A 20,101-nucleotide genomic window follows, 5' to 3' on the forward strand; every position below is an offset into this window, starting at 1 on the left:
ACTTTTTACATAGTATCCATTTATACAGCTGGATATATACTGAAGCAATGCAGGTTAAGTACCTTGCTGAAGGGTACAACGGCAGTGTCCTTACCCGGGAATCGAACCTGCGGCCTTTCGGTTACAAGCCCAGTTGCTTACCCACTGTGCTACACCCCGTCCTGTCCCGCCCTTATCTCTTACTTTTTAAAAAAAAACGCTGGGGAGCAACAGCTCAAATGCACTTTACAATTGTATACAATAGCACGTTGACCACTATGATCAGTTAAAGGAAAGACTAGTTTAAACTGAATGCCAAAGAGCCCTTAGCCCTTAGGCTAAAAAAGTTTTCGTTCCAGGATCCAGAAGTTGCAAATAGAAGTTGACTTTCTGAATTGTTTCACCGTCGCCTTCGAATAAATGAGCGCTGCTGGCAAGGTAAGACTTTTTCATTATTTTTAGTGGGAACCGAAATTCAACTACAGCGTGAAAGATTAAAAAATGTATTGTCATTCACGCCCAGGCCAATTACACGATCACGAATCTCTGTGCGTAATGTAAACTAAGGTAGGCTACTGTAACTAAATGGCCACCGCATCATAGCCTACAATCGTGTCTGTGAACACCGCCCAATTTCCAAGTTACAAAAAGCAAGGAACGATTTATATATGTCACGTAAAAGTTACCGCATGGGCCTTCGGGCTCACTGTAATTTTTAAGTCCATATTTGTTGATCATGTTGACGCATTCAATGCATATTTCTAGGGGTCCGACAGTAGCATTTCCGACAGAAAAGAAATCGGACGAGTTGAATCTAGTTTAAGACAGCAGGACTGAAGTAGGCTATGTTTTAAAACCCGAGATCGCATTGGAAATTTACGTTAAAACTGTGTGTATGTTGAAGTTTAATTGAGATTGGATCCTTACATAGATTCGTGTAACAGCCCGATTAGTTACTGTGCTGCGATGTGAAAATGTATTCACATTGATTGTTTGTGCTTTATGCGACATCAATGGACTTTCAATCTATTCCATGGTGAAATTGAAAAATGCTACACAGTCGACACCATCATCCTTTCACCATGCCATCAAGACCCTTTCGAAATGTAAGCCTATGTGCTCTCTGACGGACACGAGAGTTTTTTATGTTTTTCAAAAGGTGTGTTTATAGCCTAATTAGCACGGCCATCAAAAAATGTATTACTGACACTGGTGTCAGTGTACGTTGCCGAATCCGGATTTATCTACACGGAGGGGAACATTTCATTTTAGGTCGCCTGATTAGTACGCTATAGGCTATCACGAGAACTAGCCTACTGCCTACAGGCTGGACTACAATTTTGACTTGTCTCATTGGAATAGCATGGTTAGTTAGCAATCTTTACAATGGTGTAATTATTTACGAACACTGTGTATGTCTTTATAAAAAATATGGTGAAGAGTCTCAGTATTTAGGCTATATTAACCAAGGTTTTCTTCGCTTCAATTTTGTGTTGCTCTCAGCTGCGTTTTCTTCCCAAATGGCTCTGGACTTTCTATGTTTTTGTCTGTTTGTGATTTTCTCTTGTGGACAATTCTCAGTGCTGCGCTCTGTAAAATATTCCCTGTGAAAACAGTTTTGATTAATTTGTAAAAAAATATTGTTGCGCCGGAGAGTTCTGGGTCGGCTAATTATTAACAAAAACATTAATAACATGTGATTTATTGTAGGCCTAATATCAACCACTTGTATGACATCGATTTCAGCCCCGCGTTATCGTTACTAATGTAGGCCTACTGTCGACACCACTCTTTAGTTCTAGACGTGTCTTTGCCTTTTTCCAAAATATCAGCGAATCTGAAGGATGTTCTATGACGCGAGATTACGGGCTAATTTAAGATTTTAAAACCTGGGTGTTTCATATCACGAAGATGATTCACGTTAAAGAGTATAGTATAGTATCGGAGTATATAGCCGTGGTAATTTACGATGCAAGGCTAACCTGGTTCGGAGCCGATATATGTTCAGGGCAGGCTATCAGATTGAAATTTAAAAGCACCGCTCTTCTACTAAACTATTCCTTGGAAAAGGACCTGTCCTTTCCTGCAGGATCCTGTAGAGCTAGACAGTGTTCTCGCGGGTCGGACATTATTTAGAGACCGATTTCATCTGCTGTCTTTCTCCGTGGATACACTATACGAAAGATATATATTCTCAACGGAGGGAGCACAGAATAACAGTAGCTACATATGCAAGCTTCCTGAACCCTACGCGTCCACATGTCCTTCCCTTAATTTTGGGACAATGGCTTAAATCCTATAATTGTCTTCTCGAGTTTATGGATAAACTTTGCTGTGATTGCTTCGGGCAACATTTTGAATATCATGCATCAGTGTAAGGTTTAGGAGCTCTAGAATGAGCAGCTGCCACAGTAGAAATAAACAGTAGGACAATTAGTGAGAGTGTACCACTGTACCAACATCACAGTATAAAGTTTGCACAGTTAATGCTGATCCAGTAGGATGTTTAGCAACTGCCATCGCCAACTGCCGTCTGTTTTATCAAACCCTGCTGACTTGCTGGCTGCACAGTACCCTACAGCCACCCTACAGTATTAACATCTATACAGCATTAAATATTAAATAAGCATGGGAATAATATTACTCCCAGGGATTTTGAATTTATTTGATGTTTATTAAATGTTACACTCCCCCATTGGAATAACATTATATCAATATTCCCCCAGTGAACTAATGCATCAGTTTACACACATCGTCTTGAAATGGTTCAACAATTTTTGGAAAAATGTAGACAACTGCAGTGTGAAAAAAAAGGTTTTATTTTTCAACATACAGAATATAGTTGTTATAGTACTTATCACTTAGATATTTACAAAATAAAAATTCAGTAGACAAAATTATTGCAGGAGTACAGATAGCTAGCTTCCATGACCAGTGCCTCCCTCCCTGTCTGGGGCATTGCACAGCCAGTTTTTCACAACCTCTTCATAGTCTGTTTGCGTGGCCTTTCTTGAACCATTTCTCAAACCGTCGAAAATACGCAGTGCAAAACGTGTAACCCCACAGCTTATTCAAAGTGCCAGTACTACCATTAGAAACCAAAGTGGTTGTCTGAATTCTAAGGGGAATTCATTTGAAATTAGATTACTGATCAGTAAGGCTGGGGGGTCTGTCATGAAAAATATTGGCTACAGTCGCAGTGCGGTCGCAAGTTGTGCGGTCACAAGTTGTTGAAAAAACATCGATCTCTTTATAGATAGATCTCATGTGCAGCTGTGGAAAATATTTGAAATAGCGTGCGATTATAACAAGTTCTTGAAGTTTCATTAACATTAATAGGAAGTTACCTGGCTACTAGGAATAGCTTACGAGTGAAATACATTCATATAGGCTTTTACTTGCTTAATTTGGTCCATCACAGAAAGAAAGAGCATTCTTTTTTGCCTTTGATTTTAACAGAGTATTGTTGGAAATGGAGCATGCTGCAATTGCATTACAAAAAAAAAACAAAAAAACGTGACCACGTGTCCATTTTTATTTCTTTAAAGTTTGTTTTGGTATAATATGTTGTACATTGTGAAGTTTGATGAGCACCTGATGTCACTGATGTTACTGACAAAGGAGCGCTGGCATCAACACTGTTGATAGGGGCCGTCAAACATCTGATTACAACTGACATGGATGAGAATCTTGATCCCAGCACATTCCAGAATCTGTATACATTGTCACACTTTGTTTCTCAGAGCATTTGGCAGTAGGCTACTCTTAAAATGCATAGGCCTATACAATAACACCATGGGCTACTTTAAGGTTGACAGAAAAATCACGGAAAGCACGAAAAATGGAGGAAAACGCGGAAATGGCATAAAATGGGGAAACTCACCAAATTTGTGGCACCTGCGACTTCTGTGACAAACACTCAGTATATTCCAATCACATTATGATAACCCCGTCTTTATTATATGAAACAGTTTTTCTCATCATCATGCTATATTATTGGGGGGGGGGGGGGGGGTTTGGCCTGTAATATTGGGGGATTGTAACTCCCTATTCGCCTGTAAATTATGCCCTGGTAGCAACCACTATCAGTGTGAATTTTAACAGAATTCACCTACCTTTGTAGATTTCAGCTTTTTTGTGTCTTCATAGGGCAATTTGTCGGTTTATTTATGCTTCATCTCCTGATGTTTTATGTATATTTGTACATTACACAAAACAGTTCAGGTATAATTCCATGAAAATGTCTGAAATATGAAACAAATGCAAATATGCAATCTCTTTACCATGGAATGAATGGGAAATGGTTCTGGATTTGGCAATTCCATGCCAATACCCAAATTATGCAATAACCCATTTAAGTGGATTGTACTGTGTTATCATTAACCTTTACATTACATCACTGTACATTTTGTTTGGCAGATGCATTCATCCAAACTGATGTATAATAAGTGCATAACTAAGGTCATTGGAACAACTACAGAACAACATTATTTGAAATTGTGGCCTTTATTGAAGGTAGTACTGAAAGCAAAAGTAGTGAACAGAGTGGTTAACAGAGTGGGCATCTTTTCTCGTTACGTGTACTCAGTGATTAAAACTGATTTTCCTAGGTTGAATTTATCATTTAATCATCCTAACTTGATGTGATGAAAGAAGCTGTGTTTTTACCTGCCAATGTATTATTTAGGTCGTTGCCACACGTTGGCACACATGGTTTCACCCTGTCTAATTTTCAGCTCAGCACCCACCACAGCCAGGAAGTAAGCTCATTCGTGAGATCAGGTGGTGCAGTGCATGGTTGAAGCAAATATCACAAACACTGCGGCCCACAGGACCTGGAGTTGAGTAGCGCTGCACCATAGTGTTGTCCGGGGTGATGGAGAGGTCCTGGAGGAGAGGCTATCTTGCCTCACCGAATACATAAGATGTATTCCAATGCTACCCAATATTTCCTCAATTCTTTCAAGTCACTTGGACCTGTGTTTTGTACTCTTACCATTTTACAATGTCATGCAAACTTTGTGTCAGATCAAAGTGTCAAATATTTCGAATTGCCTCATGGAACAAATTCATGTAGAAAACTGCTGGTGAGTAACTACAGGAAGCATATTTCTCCAGAAAACATATGTTTATACTTGCATCTGAACTGAATTTCAGTAAATGTACAAGTTATTGTATATTTGCTACGTACAAGAAGTACTGCATGTAAAATACATATTGTACATACATACATAGAGAACCTCTTTATCCCCATGGGGACATTTTCCTGGCAGCATGTTACATTCACATTTACGAACACACACTTATACCAAGAAACATACTATCATTCACACAACAGAAAGCCTGGGCAGCGAAATACATACATACCAATACAAATTGGACATATACACGCCTATTCAATCAATCGTGACTGTGAGAAAGCCATCCACACATATGTTTGGCCTGCCCATGTACTGCATGCTTATACACACAGGGCCAAGTGACTTGAAAGAATTGAGGAAATATTGCGTAGCATTGCTTAGGAATACATCTTATGTAATTTCGGTGAGGCAAGATATTGTTTGTAGTACCGTAACTTGGCGTCATTTTGATAGCAATACTTTTAATCGCAGGCCTAGATTTTGGCAGTCTGAATGAATGAGTTATAGACGGGGTATGTCTTGTATGTGTGAGTAACTTGACCCACTCAACATCCTCTGATACGCAGCGGTACTTTAATATCCACCGAGGCGTAACGCTGCATTGCTGAGGTAAAATGGGAAGCGGGGAGTAATAATCAAGAACAAAAATGTGACCGTAATGTTAACATATAAAACCCTAACATGTTCGGTAACTTCACGAGATTATGCATTTCAAAGGGTGTATCCTAATGAAATAAATTTGTGTATATAGCTCACATACGATTTAGCCTCGTTAGGAGACGTGCGCATAAGTGATGGAGTAATTTAGCTGCAGTAACTCAAACGCTACGGAGACTCCGTGTTCAAACTTTGAATCGCGCACACTCTGTTGGAGTAGAGTGAACATTGCAAAGGTGTTTGACTATAGACTGCTAACGTAGCAAATAATTCCCATTATTGCAGCCAGTCACATTACATTACAACATAAGTTTCTGTAAATACTTGAAAATGAAAACATGTTACAATATACAAAATAAATTATTTCCATTTTTATTAAATAATTGAATGCAATTCACTTAACTGATGGTTATCAGTTTGTATTAGCACACATATCATATAATGAAATATTAATCATGAAAAAATTGTTTTAAGTAGGCGTACTCAAACTTTTGACTTGCAAGTGTATCATAATATAGCCCAGTGCAGTTCAAGTGATATTTTAGAATCAGGTCAGATTATACAATTTGCATAATTGCAAGTATAATTAACCTGAAGAATACCTGACATACTGTACACCTTAAAGGAGCAGTTCACATTCTGGGGGTTTTTGACATTATTGCAGTTTCCATGTGCATGTTTTTGATTTGCCCAATTTTTGAGGATATTTCTGATATTTTGTAGAGGTTTCTGACAGCTTTACATTAGAGCATTCAAGGGTTTGTGATCTCAAGCTGGGAAATTCACTCAGTGTAAGTCCAAAGCAGTGTGTACAGTGATGTTATGCCTCCAGAGTTTTTGCATGTGTATATTACCTGATTATTCTTTTAGAAAACAAATACATTATTTTCCTTTGGAATTATTACCAGCCTCTGTAAACATAATACTGCTGTACAAGCTGCTTACCTGTTACCTGATGGAGTTACCTGTTGTGTATTTTCCTGTTTTAGACTACAATTCCCAAGATGCCTTAAGTCTGCAACTGTGAAGCCCTGGCAGGCCTTCAGAAACTTCTTCAAATATCTAAAATGGTTTTTTTTATCGCATACAAAAACTGTGTGGGCTAATCTAAAACTTAAACAATATTAAAAAACACCCAGAAAGTGAACTATCCCTGTAAACACACCTACAAAGTGCTATCTCTCTAAGAGGAGATACACACCCCAGCCAACAATACTACTGTTGTTGTCGTCAAACAGGTTATTGAATCAATTAATAAGTATATACTATCAACAACAACATATATTGGCAGCTTGTTTTTAGTTGAATATTTCGCCTTGAGCTTAGGGTAATATCATGATACAATCATCGACTTTTATAGGATAATATCCCTGCTGTTTCCTGTGCAACAGTGTGCTAACGCCATCGTGATGCGCTACCTGCGGAAGAAAGTGGTCCTGGTGGCCATGGCGGCCTCTGTGATTTCGGTATTCTTCCTCTACATCACGCTGATGCCCGGGGGCCGCACCACCGTGGACATTAGGCCGAGTTCGAGGAGTGCGATGGAAGGCCTGCTGGACAAAAGGCTCCGAGACTGGGCACTCAAATACGACAGCATCCCCTTCCAGCTGAAGGAGAGTGTGGCCAGGTAGGCCCCACATCGTCCAATCAAGAGACATGACATTAGCTCCTCCTCAAATTCTGATCCTATTAAAATGTATGTGATTGACCAGGCTCATGCAACTTATGACATGCACCTGAAGCTTCAAATGCCTTGCCGATCGAAAGCATGGGAACCCAAAATTTTTCTCATAAAAGCACCTTTGCTCCTGAGAACCCCAAGCTCAATTCCATTCATAATATAACATTCTGTCAGGACCACTGTCATCAAAGTAAGATCTTTATTTACAATAGGTTATGTTTATGAAGGACGGAGTGTGGCACAGTGGGTAAGGAACTGCGCTTGTAACCGAAAGGTCGCAGGTTCGAATCCCGGGTAAGGACACTGCCGTTGTACCCTTGAGCAAGGTACTTAACCTGCATTGCTTCAGTATATATCCAGCTGTATAAATGGATACAATGTAAAGTGCTAAGTAAAAGTTGTGTAAGAGCGTCTGCTAAATGCCTGTAATGTAATGTAATGTTTGGCGGTATGTTCTCTAATCTCTCCCGCCAACCATGCAGCCTGCGTGGATAAGGCCAGGAAGCCAGCAGCCAAACCCCCCTAGAGAACACAGTACCCACAGAACAGATCCAGCAGCAAGCAAATTCTTAACACATAGGGATGGAGCTGGGCTGGTGGAGGGTATTTGCAGCGCAGTGTGCAGAGCTGCATGCAGGAAGAGCAGCCGAATGAGTAGAGGGGGGCTGTTTAAGTAGACCGCCCTGTTATGTGAATGTACTGTGATAGCTGAACATCACTCAGCTGAGCATCAGCTGATTTGGCCGGGCGGCTTGACTCTTGTGGCCTGCCAGAACTAACGCGATGCTCCATTAATTCATATGAAATATTTTTTAAAGGGAAAATGTATTTTTACGTTGTTCCAAGGACTCACATGGACCTGTGTCTAATAGGTCAGTTCTGTGTAATTGTGTGTTGTCTGTGTCAGTCCTGTGTATCTGGCTGTTCTCTATGTCAGTTTTGTGTATTTGGCTGTTGTCTGTGTCAGTTCTGTGTATTTGGCTGTTGTCTGTGTCAGTTCTGTGCGATTGGCTGTTCTTTGTGTCAGTTCTGTGCAATTGGTTGTTCTCTGTGTCAGTTCTGTGTATTTGGCTGTTGTCTGTGTCAGTTCTGTGCGATTGGCTGTTCTTTGTGTCAGTTCTGTGCAATTGGCTGTTGTCTGTGTCAGTTCTGTGCGATTGGCTGTTCTTTGTGTCATTTCTGCATGATGTGCTGGAAAGCAGATTTACCCCCGGGGCAATAAAGCATTTTTCCGTTTGGCTCTGCTCATTCCAGCCGCGTCGCCCGCAACAGCTGCGTCTGCCGGGCCGAGCCGAACCGGGTCAAACTGCCGTTCATCCACCTGCTCTTCCCCAGCGTTTGGGCCAAGTACATCAGCTCCACCTTCTCTGCTTCTGAACAGGCCACCATGAAGGACAGCAGGGCCCAGGAGTACCAGCGTTTCCAGAAGAGGTGAGCTCTCCTGTCTTACACAGCTCTGCCATGCTAAAATCACCGCACACAGCGCGCTAAGAATATGTCACGATACTGCATTTGACCTGTCAATACTTTCTGTTGTTAGAGGAAGACTATTTTATTTTATCTTTAAATCAGCTTTCAGGCAGATCACAAAAATTCTCACAATCAACTTGCAGACTACATACGTAAATTTGATTTTTTTTAACACGAAGTAATAATATAGTGAAATGTTCTGTGAACTTAAAGCAGTGCTTCAGAATGTATTTGTTTTGCTCTGAATAAATGGTTGTACAGGGCAGCTATAATCATCCTGTCCATGCCCCCCCCCCCCACCCCAAATGCCTCAGGTCCCAGAATGCAGCCGACCTCCTTATTGTTGCTGAAGCCAACAGCCCCCTGCAGTTTCCTACCCAGGGAGTGGAGGTGAATCCCCTTGGCACTATTCTGATCCCAGGTCAGTTCCTGCGCAGATCAACTGTGTGGCTGCCTTTCTGCATGTGCCTGTGCCTTTGTCTGTGTGTGTGTGTGTGTGTGTGTGTGTGTGCGCGACTGTGCGTGTGTGTGCTTGCCTGCATTTGTGTGTCCGTGTGCATGAGTGTACCTCTGAAGGTGTGCTGGTGTGTGTACTGTAAGTCAGCAAGTGTAGGTGCATTAAAGTATATGATTGTGTGCATGTGTGTGGTTTTTTAATTACAAATGGTAAACATAGCGCAATAACATTCAAATCAATAATGAAATGACTGTTTGAGGAGCAAATATAGGACAAATAAGTTGAGTAACCTGTGGTTTTAAGAAAATATTATGCCAACTCTGCAATGCAAACCATGCGTTTTCATATGGCAGTATCTCGTTTGGACCTGAAACATCTATTGTTCATTCGATATCTCAGGAACACCTTGAGGGAATTTCTTCAAATTTGGCACAAACGTCCACTTGGACTCAAGGATGAACTGATTAGACTTTGGTGGTCAAAGGTCAAAGGTCAAGGAGGCGGTATTTCTAATTTTGGTGGAAGATAAAGATATGTTACAAGGACAATAGGCTTCCAGAGTCCCAGCATACTTCTGTGGATATCTTCAAGATCCAAATATCTGATAATTATGAACCCAGAAAATGTCTATTAAATGTCTATTAAAATACCAACTCAATTGTCTGGGAAGAATAAGAAGAAGCAAGTATTTCAGGATTATGCTTGTTTTTGTTTTTTTGTGGATTTTTGTATTTTTGGAGGGGGATATAATAAAGCTAACAGTCCATTAACCTGCGTTAAGATCAATACCTTGGCGCACTGTTACTCGAAACTTGATTGCCTGATCAAATGCTACGTGATAAAAATGCATCCCACCAGCTGATGTGCCAAAAGGATATCCCTAAGTAAACGCATGTGTGTGACTGTTTGAGTGTGTGTGTGTGTGTGTGTGTGTGCACGCATGTGTGTGTGCGTGTGCGATTTTTGACCTGAGAAACGTGGACTCCTCTGATGTTTGTATTTTTTGTTTAGGACTAGGGATACGAGAGGCACCAAGAGATGTTCACTTGGTAAGTCAGCCATTTTTCAAACTCATCATGCTTGTCTCAGTCGTCATTTTACAGATTTTGTTTTTCCTTTAACAAAATACCTTATATTTAAAAAATAATTATTTAAAATTTTCAAATGACCATTGCAGAGCACTGCATGGAGCATCTCATAAATAATGTATCCCAAGCAAAACAATTGTAGACTTAAGTATATTAAAAATATAATTTAAGTGTACCAAAACGTTTCAAGTGTACTTATAGTTTTTATACTTCATTTAAAGTATGCTTAAAATGTCGTTTTTTAAGCATACTTCCATATTTATGTCATTAAGTTGTACTTCAATGTACTTAAATTAAGTATACCGAATCACATATGCTTATAGTGGTATTTTGGTATGCTTACAAAAAGTATACTTTGGATTATGTTGTACTCTAATGTACTTCAAATAAGTATGCTAAATTGCATGTACTTATAATGGTATTTTAGTGTACTTATAAAAAGTATATTTTATTTTTCTTGCATCGCTTGCTCTTAGTGTACTTTTATTCTTCGTCACATGCTCTTAGTATACTTTCTGAAAATCTACTTTAGCTTCACTTACCTAAAAGTGTACTGTAAAGTATACTTGAAAAGTGCACTTTATCTTAATCCTGGTAAATTCTACTAATAATATACTGACTGAAAGTTTACTTAAATTTTATTAATTGTACAATTTTATTTCTCCCACTCCCCTGCCCACAAGCCTGACAAGGAATAGGAGTATTGAATAATGGATGGATGATTTCTGTTAAGCTTAATATAGTATTTGTGCTACGATAGAATTTGACTTCAAGTGTGCTTTTAACCCTTAGAGACATAGGGTGATTTTTATCAATTTTTCACTATCTCCAGTTTTTTAATAAAACATTTCACCAATTTTAATGAAAAGGTACAGTAAAAAGATGTTTTTAGCTGCTTCTAAGTTCTTCAGAAGATCCGCTGCGGTTGTTGGGAGTGAGTTTCTAACCCTGTGCCTGCCTCAGGTGAACTTGACTGCCACAAGGGGAACATTTGACGTGGCGGCTAAAGTGGAGGGGGTCAGGGTCGAAGGTGAAGGGGGCTCAAACCTGACCCTGTCTAGCGGGCTCCTGGCCAACCTGAACCGACAGCTGCAGTTTGTCACCTACACCAACACCCTGTTCCACCCCGACACGGCCGACGCAGGTGAGACCGAGCGACGCCGGCACCCCCTTCCCCCCAAAACAGTCGGCGCGGGCGGGCCTGTGCATGGCCCGACACCCTGTTCTGCCTCCGCATTGCTGACTCAGGTCAAATCAAATCAAATCGTTTTGATTTGTCATAGCGCTTTTTACAGCGGCCAATCAGAGTGACAGGAGGAAAACTGGGCAAATCAGACCTGAATAAAGCAGGTGAGCTTCGGCAGGAGGGCATGAGGGTTCCTGAGGCCGCATCAACAAGAAGAGTCTGCGAGTTATGCAGGGAGAGCGGCAGGTTTAACTGGACATTCTATGTTAGCTCTGCCCTTACGGGTTCTGATGCCAGTTCGGCTGAAGTTATTTTGTCTGTCAGCCTTACTCAGATGTATGCTGTAATCGCATTGTGATGTAGAGTGTGGATGGCAGTTGGCCTGCATATTTATGTCAGAATGTAGGGGGAAGTTAAAGGGACAGGTTATGCATCACATTTAGATGCAGGCACCAGATTGGTTGGTTAGCGCATGTAAGGCCGCAAACCCGCTCCCCCCCCCCCCCCCCCCGTTCTGAGTAAAACCATTTTTTGGACGAACTGGATTTTCGATCTAGTGTTTCTTTTCCGAAAGGGCTGCTAGTTCAGTTCTTTTTCATTTGTTTTTGATGTCTTTTGCCTGTGGTCCAATGTGGTTCAAGGTAGCCCAGGTTTTGGAGTTGTCGAAAACAAAAAAGTTTCCCAGCTTTACTGAATTTAAGCGTATCTTGCTTTAAAATGGCTGCAGCGGCAGTTTATGAGGGGCATTGTCCTAAGAAGTGTCACTGTTGCCTGCATTCCAGTGCAGTTTAGCACAGACGGGCATCAGTCCATCTTCATCATCAGGATTCGACACAGGGTCTCCCCAAGACTGTACAACCCAGGCCCCAAGGGAGGTATGTGCATGCAGCAGCCTTATATTCCCACAGCCTTACACCATGAAGTATCTACATAACATTCACAGCATTTAACAGACACTTTTATCCATAGTGACTTACACAACCTTTTGCATTTTTACATAGCATCCATTTATACAGCTGGATATACACTAAATGGACAAAAGTATGTGGACTCCTGACATCCAACATCTCACAGTTGGCTTTCCAATTGATCCCAAAGGTATTGGATGGGGTTGAGGTCAGTTCTCTGTGCATGCCAGTCAATTTCTTCCTCACTGTTTTTGACAAAACCATTTCTATATGGACCTTGCTGTTTGCCCAGGGGCATTGTCATGTTGAAGCAGGCAAGAGCCTTCCAAAAAAAACTGTTGGAGATGCAAAGAATAATCTAGAAAATGATTGTATGGTTGAGCATTAAGATTTGCCTTAACTGGAACTGAGGGGCATTGTTCAAACTATGAAAAACAGGCACAGACCAAGGGGTTTCCAGATACTTTTGGTCATATAGTGAAAACTGAAGCAATTGGGTAAAAGGTCCAGGAAACTGTAATCTGATGTGTTCTTTTAATACTTTTTTGCATTCACACACGGCCAAGAAATATTTTTTAATGATTCTTGTGGAAAAAAAACGTATAAAAGCCTGTGCCGAAATTAGCTTGCATTCATTATTCAGGTATAATGTCTGGAGTTTTAGACTGCTATAGAATCTAATGTTGGAGTACAGTTTTACAACATTATTATGCATTGAATTATCTTCAGGTTTAACATTACTATGGTAAAGCCTAATTTATGTTGCTTTTCTTGTTTTGTCTGGTGGTGTAAAGTTACTGCCCTAACCGGTTGTAACTTAGCTAGCGACAAGGAATGGTTTACATTTGACGTGTCTTAAGGATATGAATGTTAATGTGTGCAGGACACACGCCCACCATGTCCTTGTCCTCTGAACAGATCACAATAATCTAATAGTATTTATTACAATTTAATGGCTATAATTAAAAACTTGAAAGAAATATTAAGAGGACAATCAGTTGTCACTTCTGGGGAGTACAATCGCAATTTGATTTCACGTTTTCTGGACCTTTAAGTGTGGAATAGATCCTTTTGGTTACAAGCACACTTCCTTACCCATTATACTACACTGCTACCATACGATATCTACAATACAAACATCAATATCAAAATGACTTTGTGTCTACTTACTTCTAGACTACAACATCAGTGCCCTGGTCACTATTGCAACCAAGACATTCCTGCGCTATGACAAGCTACAGGACTTGATTGACAGCATACGTCTCTACTACCCGACCGTCACCATAGTGATCGCAGATGACAACGAGAACCCCGAACGTGTGACTGGCCCCTACATTGAGCATTACATCATGCCCTTTGGGAAGGTGAGAGAGCTGGTGAAGGCGAGCTCCACTCTGGGGGTCCCTGGCCGTGAACTCCGACGAGGGGAGGAACACACGTTTTCCCATTGCATTCGCTTGTGGCTACGAGGGAAAATGGCAGTTGATTTACAACACACTACACAACATTACAGTCACTTGGCTGACACTCTTATCCAGAGCGATGAACTACAGTGGAAAACATCAGTTTCACTCTCAGAAATACAAAAATACAGTCTCACCTAGAAGGTATAGAGGTCCATTTATAGTCAATAAGTAATACTAACGTAGCAAACAACAAGTTGTATTGTAACAAGGAGGTGCGATGGGACAGGTGACCTATTTTACAAAGCTATACTCATAACATCCAAAAGGAAATCCAAGGAAAGAAAGAAAAAAGGGGATCAGGGTAGTACAATCTGAAGAGGTGAGTCAGTCTACATTCGGTGGCAAGCTTTCTGCTTTCCAATGTTTGAGCAGTCCTTCGCTCCAGGATGAGAGTGAAGAACCTCGCCGGAGGCTCAACCCCCCCCCCCCTTCCAACTGAGCTCACGGGGGCTGTTTGTTTGAATCTCTGAAGCTTTGGAACCTGGAGCTGTGCGCCTTTCTGCCTCCAGGGATGGTTCGCGGGTCGGAACCTGGCCGTCTCCCAGGTGACCACGAAGTACGTGCTGTGGGTGGACGACGACTTCATCTTCACGGCCAACACCAAGGTGGAGAAGATGGTGGACATTCTGGAGAGGACCACGCTGGACCTGGTAAGCCTGGACCCGGAGCGTTCTGAAGCCGTAGGGTGGCATCCGAAGGCTCATAACAGAGCGGATTGCTCTGTCAGACCTAATCGCGCACCAACGTTGACGCCGAGGTGTGTGTGCTAAGGGCAGACATTCCAGGGGTTATAGAGTAAAAGTCCTGCCATGTATTTCATCCACCCCTGAACTCAGCCAGCTGATTTAGCTCTACCTCCTGGCTGAAGAATGGTGCTCATTAGAAAATCCAGGTGACTGGAACAAAATCCTGGGATGAACTTTTTTTTTCTGAACCCGGATTGATTGTCCACCTCTGGCTAAGGGGCTACCTTGTGAACAGCTTGGTTTGACCATGTTCTCATCAGGAGCAAATGGTTTGCAGACTCATACTTTACAAAAAATGATGTTGAATCGATGTAAAGCATTTGATTAGAGGTGTTTTTAGTGTATTGCATTTTTTCTAGTTATCTAGTCAGGTTAGGTCACTGGTAAACCAATGTGTTGTATGTGTATAAGGCACAAAAACTAGCTCATAACGCTGTGCCTAAATGTGAAACCACTATAAGATGACAGCTGCTTCCACAGTGGGCAGGGAGTCTAAAAAAACTCTAACATGTGAAACCACTATAAGATGACAGCTGCCACCACAGTAGGCAGGAAGTCCAAAAGAACTCTAACATCAAGCTTCCTCTACAGTTTTCTACACATTGGTTTTGTATATGTATTATTTTTGCCTGCAGCAAGCTTGGCAGTAAAACTGCATTGTTAGCTCACGACCGTCACCTTTTGTGTCAACAGCAAAGTCATGCATAAAAACCAGACTTACTGCCATGAGTGTAATTAAATTAAATTAAATTAAATTAATTTGCTCCTTTGTCGCCTCCTTATGGGATAAAACACTCGACAGCACCAGGTGGTGTGTGAATTTCAGAGGCCGCAAGTGCTGCTTTGGGTAGAGGCTTTTGGCTTTGTGTCATCTGTTATCTTGTGAGGGGCCAACACTGACATGAGGCTAGTTAAGCACTGGCCTTGGAAGAGGAAAACTCATATATTACAAATGCTGTGACTGCTCTGTGGGGTACAGATATCTATCAGCTAAGCACATAAGTGCCAGTCTATGAAAATAAATGTCTGACATCCAAACATTAAATATTTAAATATTACTTAAGTGAACTGCTAAATGGTGTGAAATTTAAATTCCTATTCAAACATGTACATATCCAAACATGTACAAATAAATGTATGTGGTGTGTGCGTGTGCGGGTGTGCATGCGTGTGTGTGAATGTGTATGCATGCATGTATGTTCCTTGTGTTTGTGTGTGTGTGCGTGTGCGTGTGCGAGAGCACAGGTGGGCGGGGCTGTGCGGGAGGTGACAGGCTACACTGCCACCTATCGGCAGACGATTGTGAGGGAGCAGGGGGGCACGGAGGGGGACTGCCTCCACATTCGAAGGGGTTACCACCACGTCATCCAGGGCTTCCCAAACTGCGTGGTCTGTGATGGAGTCATCAACTTCTTCCTGGCCCGAACCGAAAAGGTTCGGCAGGTTGGCTTCGATCCCCGGCTGGCTCGAGTGGCTCACCTGGGTAAGCATACACCTCCATCGCACTCTCAAACACACACACACATACGCACGCACACACACATGTGCACACATGCACACACACACACACACACACACGGAAACACGCACAAACACATGCATACACGCGTAAACACACACACATACAAACACACGCACACATGCACACACACGCACACACGTGCACACGCACACACACACACACACACACACACAAACACAAACATTTAACAGAACATTTTCGTCCTACTAAAAAAAGAATTTGCATGTACAGTGTATCAATTCTAAATACTCTTTAAGACCCTGAAGAAAAGATCTGGCAATATTAATTATTATTTTTTCTCATTTTAATCCCCACCCCCCACCCCACAGAGTTTTTTATTGATGGGCTTGGCTCCCTTCACGTTGGCTCCTGTGATGATGTCATCGTCAGCCATGCCTCCAAGATCAAGCTCCCCTGGGGCCAATCAGGAAGCAGCAAGGCTTACGCCAAGTTCCGCTATCCACCCATGTCCTATGACATTGTTCGCATGAAGGAGGGTCTCTTATACTTTAAAAATGGCATCCAGTGCATGAGTTCCAATGCATGAGTCCCCACTGCCCCCCACCCTGCCCCCCAACTGTCGGAATTGCCAAGGAAACACTCAGAGATTAAAACCCAGTGGCTGAAATCCTTCTGTTTGTGGGAATAACATCCAGTTTTGCTGCACCGAAAAGGCCTTACGAATCCTATGGCAAAAAGTGAAACCCCCAAACAGTTCCCCCCAAAATCACCAGCTCGCTATGGGGTTCCAGATGTACTGTAACACGTTTGTACAAGGATCATTTTGCTATGATAGCAGCTAGTGAAATTTTTTTTAAAATACTGGAGAAAAAGGGAAAATTGTTGAGGCTATACATTTTATGGAATTAGCAGGGATTTCTATTCTTCAGGCCCTTTTGTTTTACTGTTTTCATTTCTTTACTGGGCTCTCTCTCAGGAAGGAAAATAGCCATCTGTTTGAAAGATGTTTTACAGGATATGTTTTGAATGCTGAGATGTATGTTTCATGTATGTTTCTTTTTTGTTTTTTTGATGTGGAGAAAGTTCATCATAAATGATACGTACAGCAATAGCACACTTTATGGAAACACTGTGCTTAACAGAGTTTAGTACTCTTAGAACTTTTATCTGTGGCCTTTCTTCTGTTGTTGTCTGTCAGAGCCATTTTCATCTGTAAAATGTGTTGTTATATTTTTGACGAAGAATGGTAATGACATTTTGTGACCATCAGTAATTTGAAATTAAGTGTACAAGCCAAAGAAGATTGCACAAAGATTATCATTGTATGTAGAAAAGTACTGGACAAAGAAATACGTTTAAGCTGATGCTGTTATGCTATTTATTTCTTCATTTTTGTTTTGTGTCGATATTACATTAATTACATATTGCATATATTATGCCAAAAAGAATGCCAGAAGTTGTTGGAAAATATTGCATTAATCATCAAACTCTGTTTATAACTACAGTGTTTCCATAATTTGTGCCAGTACTGTCCGCATCACATATATTTATGTGAGAACAACATTGGAATGTTCTGGAATGTTACCCTCTTTGTTGTTTTCTCAGAAGATGAGTGTACCAGTGGAGTTAGGTTGACAAAAGCCAATATACAGCTAACTCATGGAAGGATTCATTGTTGCACAATAAAACACCCAGTGTTGATTCAACTCTAACAGAGTTCATATGAGTCCTGAAGGGCTAGAGTTGATTTAGCACTGAACATTTCACTGTGGGTTATTTAGCATTTTGGCCGCTAGATGGCAGCCATAGAATATGCAATGATCAGAATTTTCTACATATTGCTGGAAAATGTTCTTCTTGTCTGTACATGAACGTTTTACAACTTGAATATGATTTTTATGTTTTATTCATTGAAAAAGTGTTGTATATATGTATTATATTTGTTTTCACCTTTTTTCTCATTATGAGAAAAGAGGTTTGCTGCACATCGTCGCTAAGTCCATGCGGTGCACTCTCAGTCATGTTAAAAACGTAAATCTTTATGTGACAGACACTTGTGTCGGATTTGGAGTCTATAAATATGTATTCTATGGTTTATTAATGTAGGATTGTGATGTGGTCCAAGAATATAAGGATGAGAACAGGCCATTCAGCCCATCCTTACTTACCATTTATCCACAATCTACAGGAGGGGTGCACAACAAGGGCCGATCTGCTTCAGGACTTTGTGACAGCTTCTGCTCTTTATTATTTAATTAGCTCAATCATATCTTGATCTGACATTTGTATAAGCGCGTAGTGTGCAAGTGCATCTTAAAGATTTGACTGTGCTGATATACAGGAGTGAACCACTGTACTTTATAGAGTTGTCAGAAAACTAAATCTAAGGTGATTGGTTGGAATAAATGCCAATGCGCGGACTAGCCCTGCAGTTGTGTACCCTCCGCTCTAGATACTCAAATCTGGCCATTGAGGCCAATACTACTACCCTGCACCTTACTGTACTGCTTTTGTAAAGTTTTTTTTGCTTCATGGTTGCTTTGCCAATATGCAGATCTTTGACTTGCACATGCGTATGCCGTAATTACTGAATGTTGAAAGGTGAGGTGTCATGAAAAAGTCTAGACGTGTTCTAGAAAGCCATATATCTACAGGGGAAAAAATATGTGATGCACTTTTTACCGTACTGGAAAAGGGCTCAGAGCTTGTCACACGTTTTATTTATTTTTGATATCGGTGTGTCAAAGTATGTGCTGTGTGATGTGTGTTTCTCACGCAATGTATTCCACCACCGGATGACCTGGTCCATCTACGGTAGGCCAGTGTCTTTGGCTTCTTTAAATTTCCAGCAGGGAAGTTGAGTCCTATAGTTTGCAGCGAGACCTGCAGCAGTCCAGACATTGCCCCTACTCTAATTTGCATATGCGCATCTGGGAATTCAGTATTTGATGTGATTGTGTATTTTTCTGTTGAGCACATTTGTGTCTACAGTGTGACCCTGCTGGATATCCAAGACTGGGAACGGCTAATGAAGTCATTACTGTTTTCTGCATGAGAGCGCTCTCATATTTTTCTCACATACCGTAAATATATTTATGCATATATGTATATAAAATATAATTCTACACAACAGAGCTGGGGAAATTAACTTGTAAATACTTGAATTACCTTTGAATGGTATAATAATTCTGTTGTATATGCCAGTTATATTAAATATGACATTTTTGATATACTGTAGGTACAAAAATACATTGAGTTTATTTTGCAGTGCCTGTTTGCCTAGTGCCTTCGTTCAGAAATGGTGAATGGAGAAATTAAAATGTTTTGCAGATTGCCCTTATGACCCTTAGATTCGTAGCATTACACAAGGGTTTCCTTGGGGGGGTGGGGGTGCTTTTTGTACATGATTGTGTGTGTGTGTGTGGAAGGATGGGTTGGATGTCTGATAAAATTTATGTGTGTGTGTGTGGGAGCATACATTATGTCTGTTGATAGGAGGGATGGATGGGATGTGTTTGGGTAAGATAAGGCATGTGGGAGTCGTGTGTGTGTGTTTGGGGGGGTTGTGTGTACAGTCAGTCTTATGTTCTTATGTTTTGATACAGATAACTGGCCTACATGCTGGGAAAAACTCTGCTAGATTAAAAGGAAAGGCCCAGAGGCCATTTTGTCAAGAGACTTCTGTGAAATATGAAATACACGCTAACATAAATATGTAAAAACAACATAAAGAGGGCAAATACTTAATTTCTGGTGATTTAATGTTTTTCTTTGCCTTGTTTTTCATTTCTGGTGATTTAATGTTTTTCCTTGCCTTGTTTTTGAAATTAGCATTACTC

General features: G+C 41.0%; 1 protein-coding gene across 3 annotated transcripts; it reads left to right on the forward strand.

Annotated features, from left to right (window-relative positions):
• Positions 1 to 19,597, forward strand: LOC135234476 (beta-1,4 N-acetylgalactosaminyltransferase 1-like). 3 transcript variants are annotated; one of them, XM_064299133.1, is made up of 12 exons: positions 1 to 417; positions 1,040 to 1,085; positions 7,169 to 7,404; positions 8,713 to 8,889; positions 9,243 to 9,349; positions 10,397 to 10,434; positions 11,437 to 11,617; positions 12,442 to 12,534; positions 13,744 to 13,931; positions 14,543 to 14,683; positions 16,025 to 16,262; positions 16,631 to 19,597. In XM_064299133.1, the coding sequence occupies exons 2-12, from the start codon at positions 1,062 to 1,064 to the stop codon at positions 16,846 to 16,848; spliced, it is 1,641 nt and encodes a 546-aa protein (XP_064155203.1). In that variant the 5' UTR covers positions 1 to 417; positions 1,040 to 1,061; the 3' UTR covers positions 16,849 to 19,597. The 3 variants fall into 3 exon arrangements, with proteins under 3 accessions (XP_064155203.1, XP_064155204.1, XP_064155205.1); XM_064299134.1 differs by lacking the exon at positions 1,040 to 1,085 and having other exon boundaries at positions 4 to 417; XM_064299135.1 differs by lacking the exons at positions 1 to 417; positions 1,040 to 1,085; positions 7,169 to 7,404; ... (1 more) ...; positions 9,243 to 9,349; positions 10,397 to 10,434 and having other exon boundaries at positions 11,595 to 11,617; positions 12,447 to 12,534.
• Positions 19,598 to 20,101: the final 504 nt, after the last annotated feature.

Source organism: Anguilla rostrata, chromosome 11 (assembly GCF_018555375.3).
Source record: "Anguilla rostrata isolate EN2019 chromosome 11, ASM1855537v3, whole genome shotgun sequence".
Lineage (NCBI taxonomy): Eukaryota > Metazoa > Chordata > Actinopteri > Anguilliformes > Anguillidae > Anguilla > Anguilla rostrata.

Coding starts and splice junctions, on each gene's coding strand:
- LOC135234476 (XM_064299133.1), top strand. CDS start 1,062: ATGCCATCAAGACCCTTTCGAAAT. Junction 10,435..11,436: donor CACCAAGAGATGTTCACTTG/GTAAGTCAGCCA, acceptor TGCCTGCCTCAG/GTGAACTTGACTGCCACAAG. Junction 16,263..16,630: donor GGCTCGAGTGGCTCACCTGG/GTAAGCATACAC, acceptor CCCACCCCACAG/AGTTTTTTATTGATGGGCTT.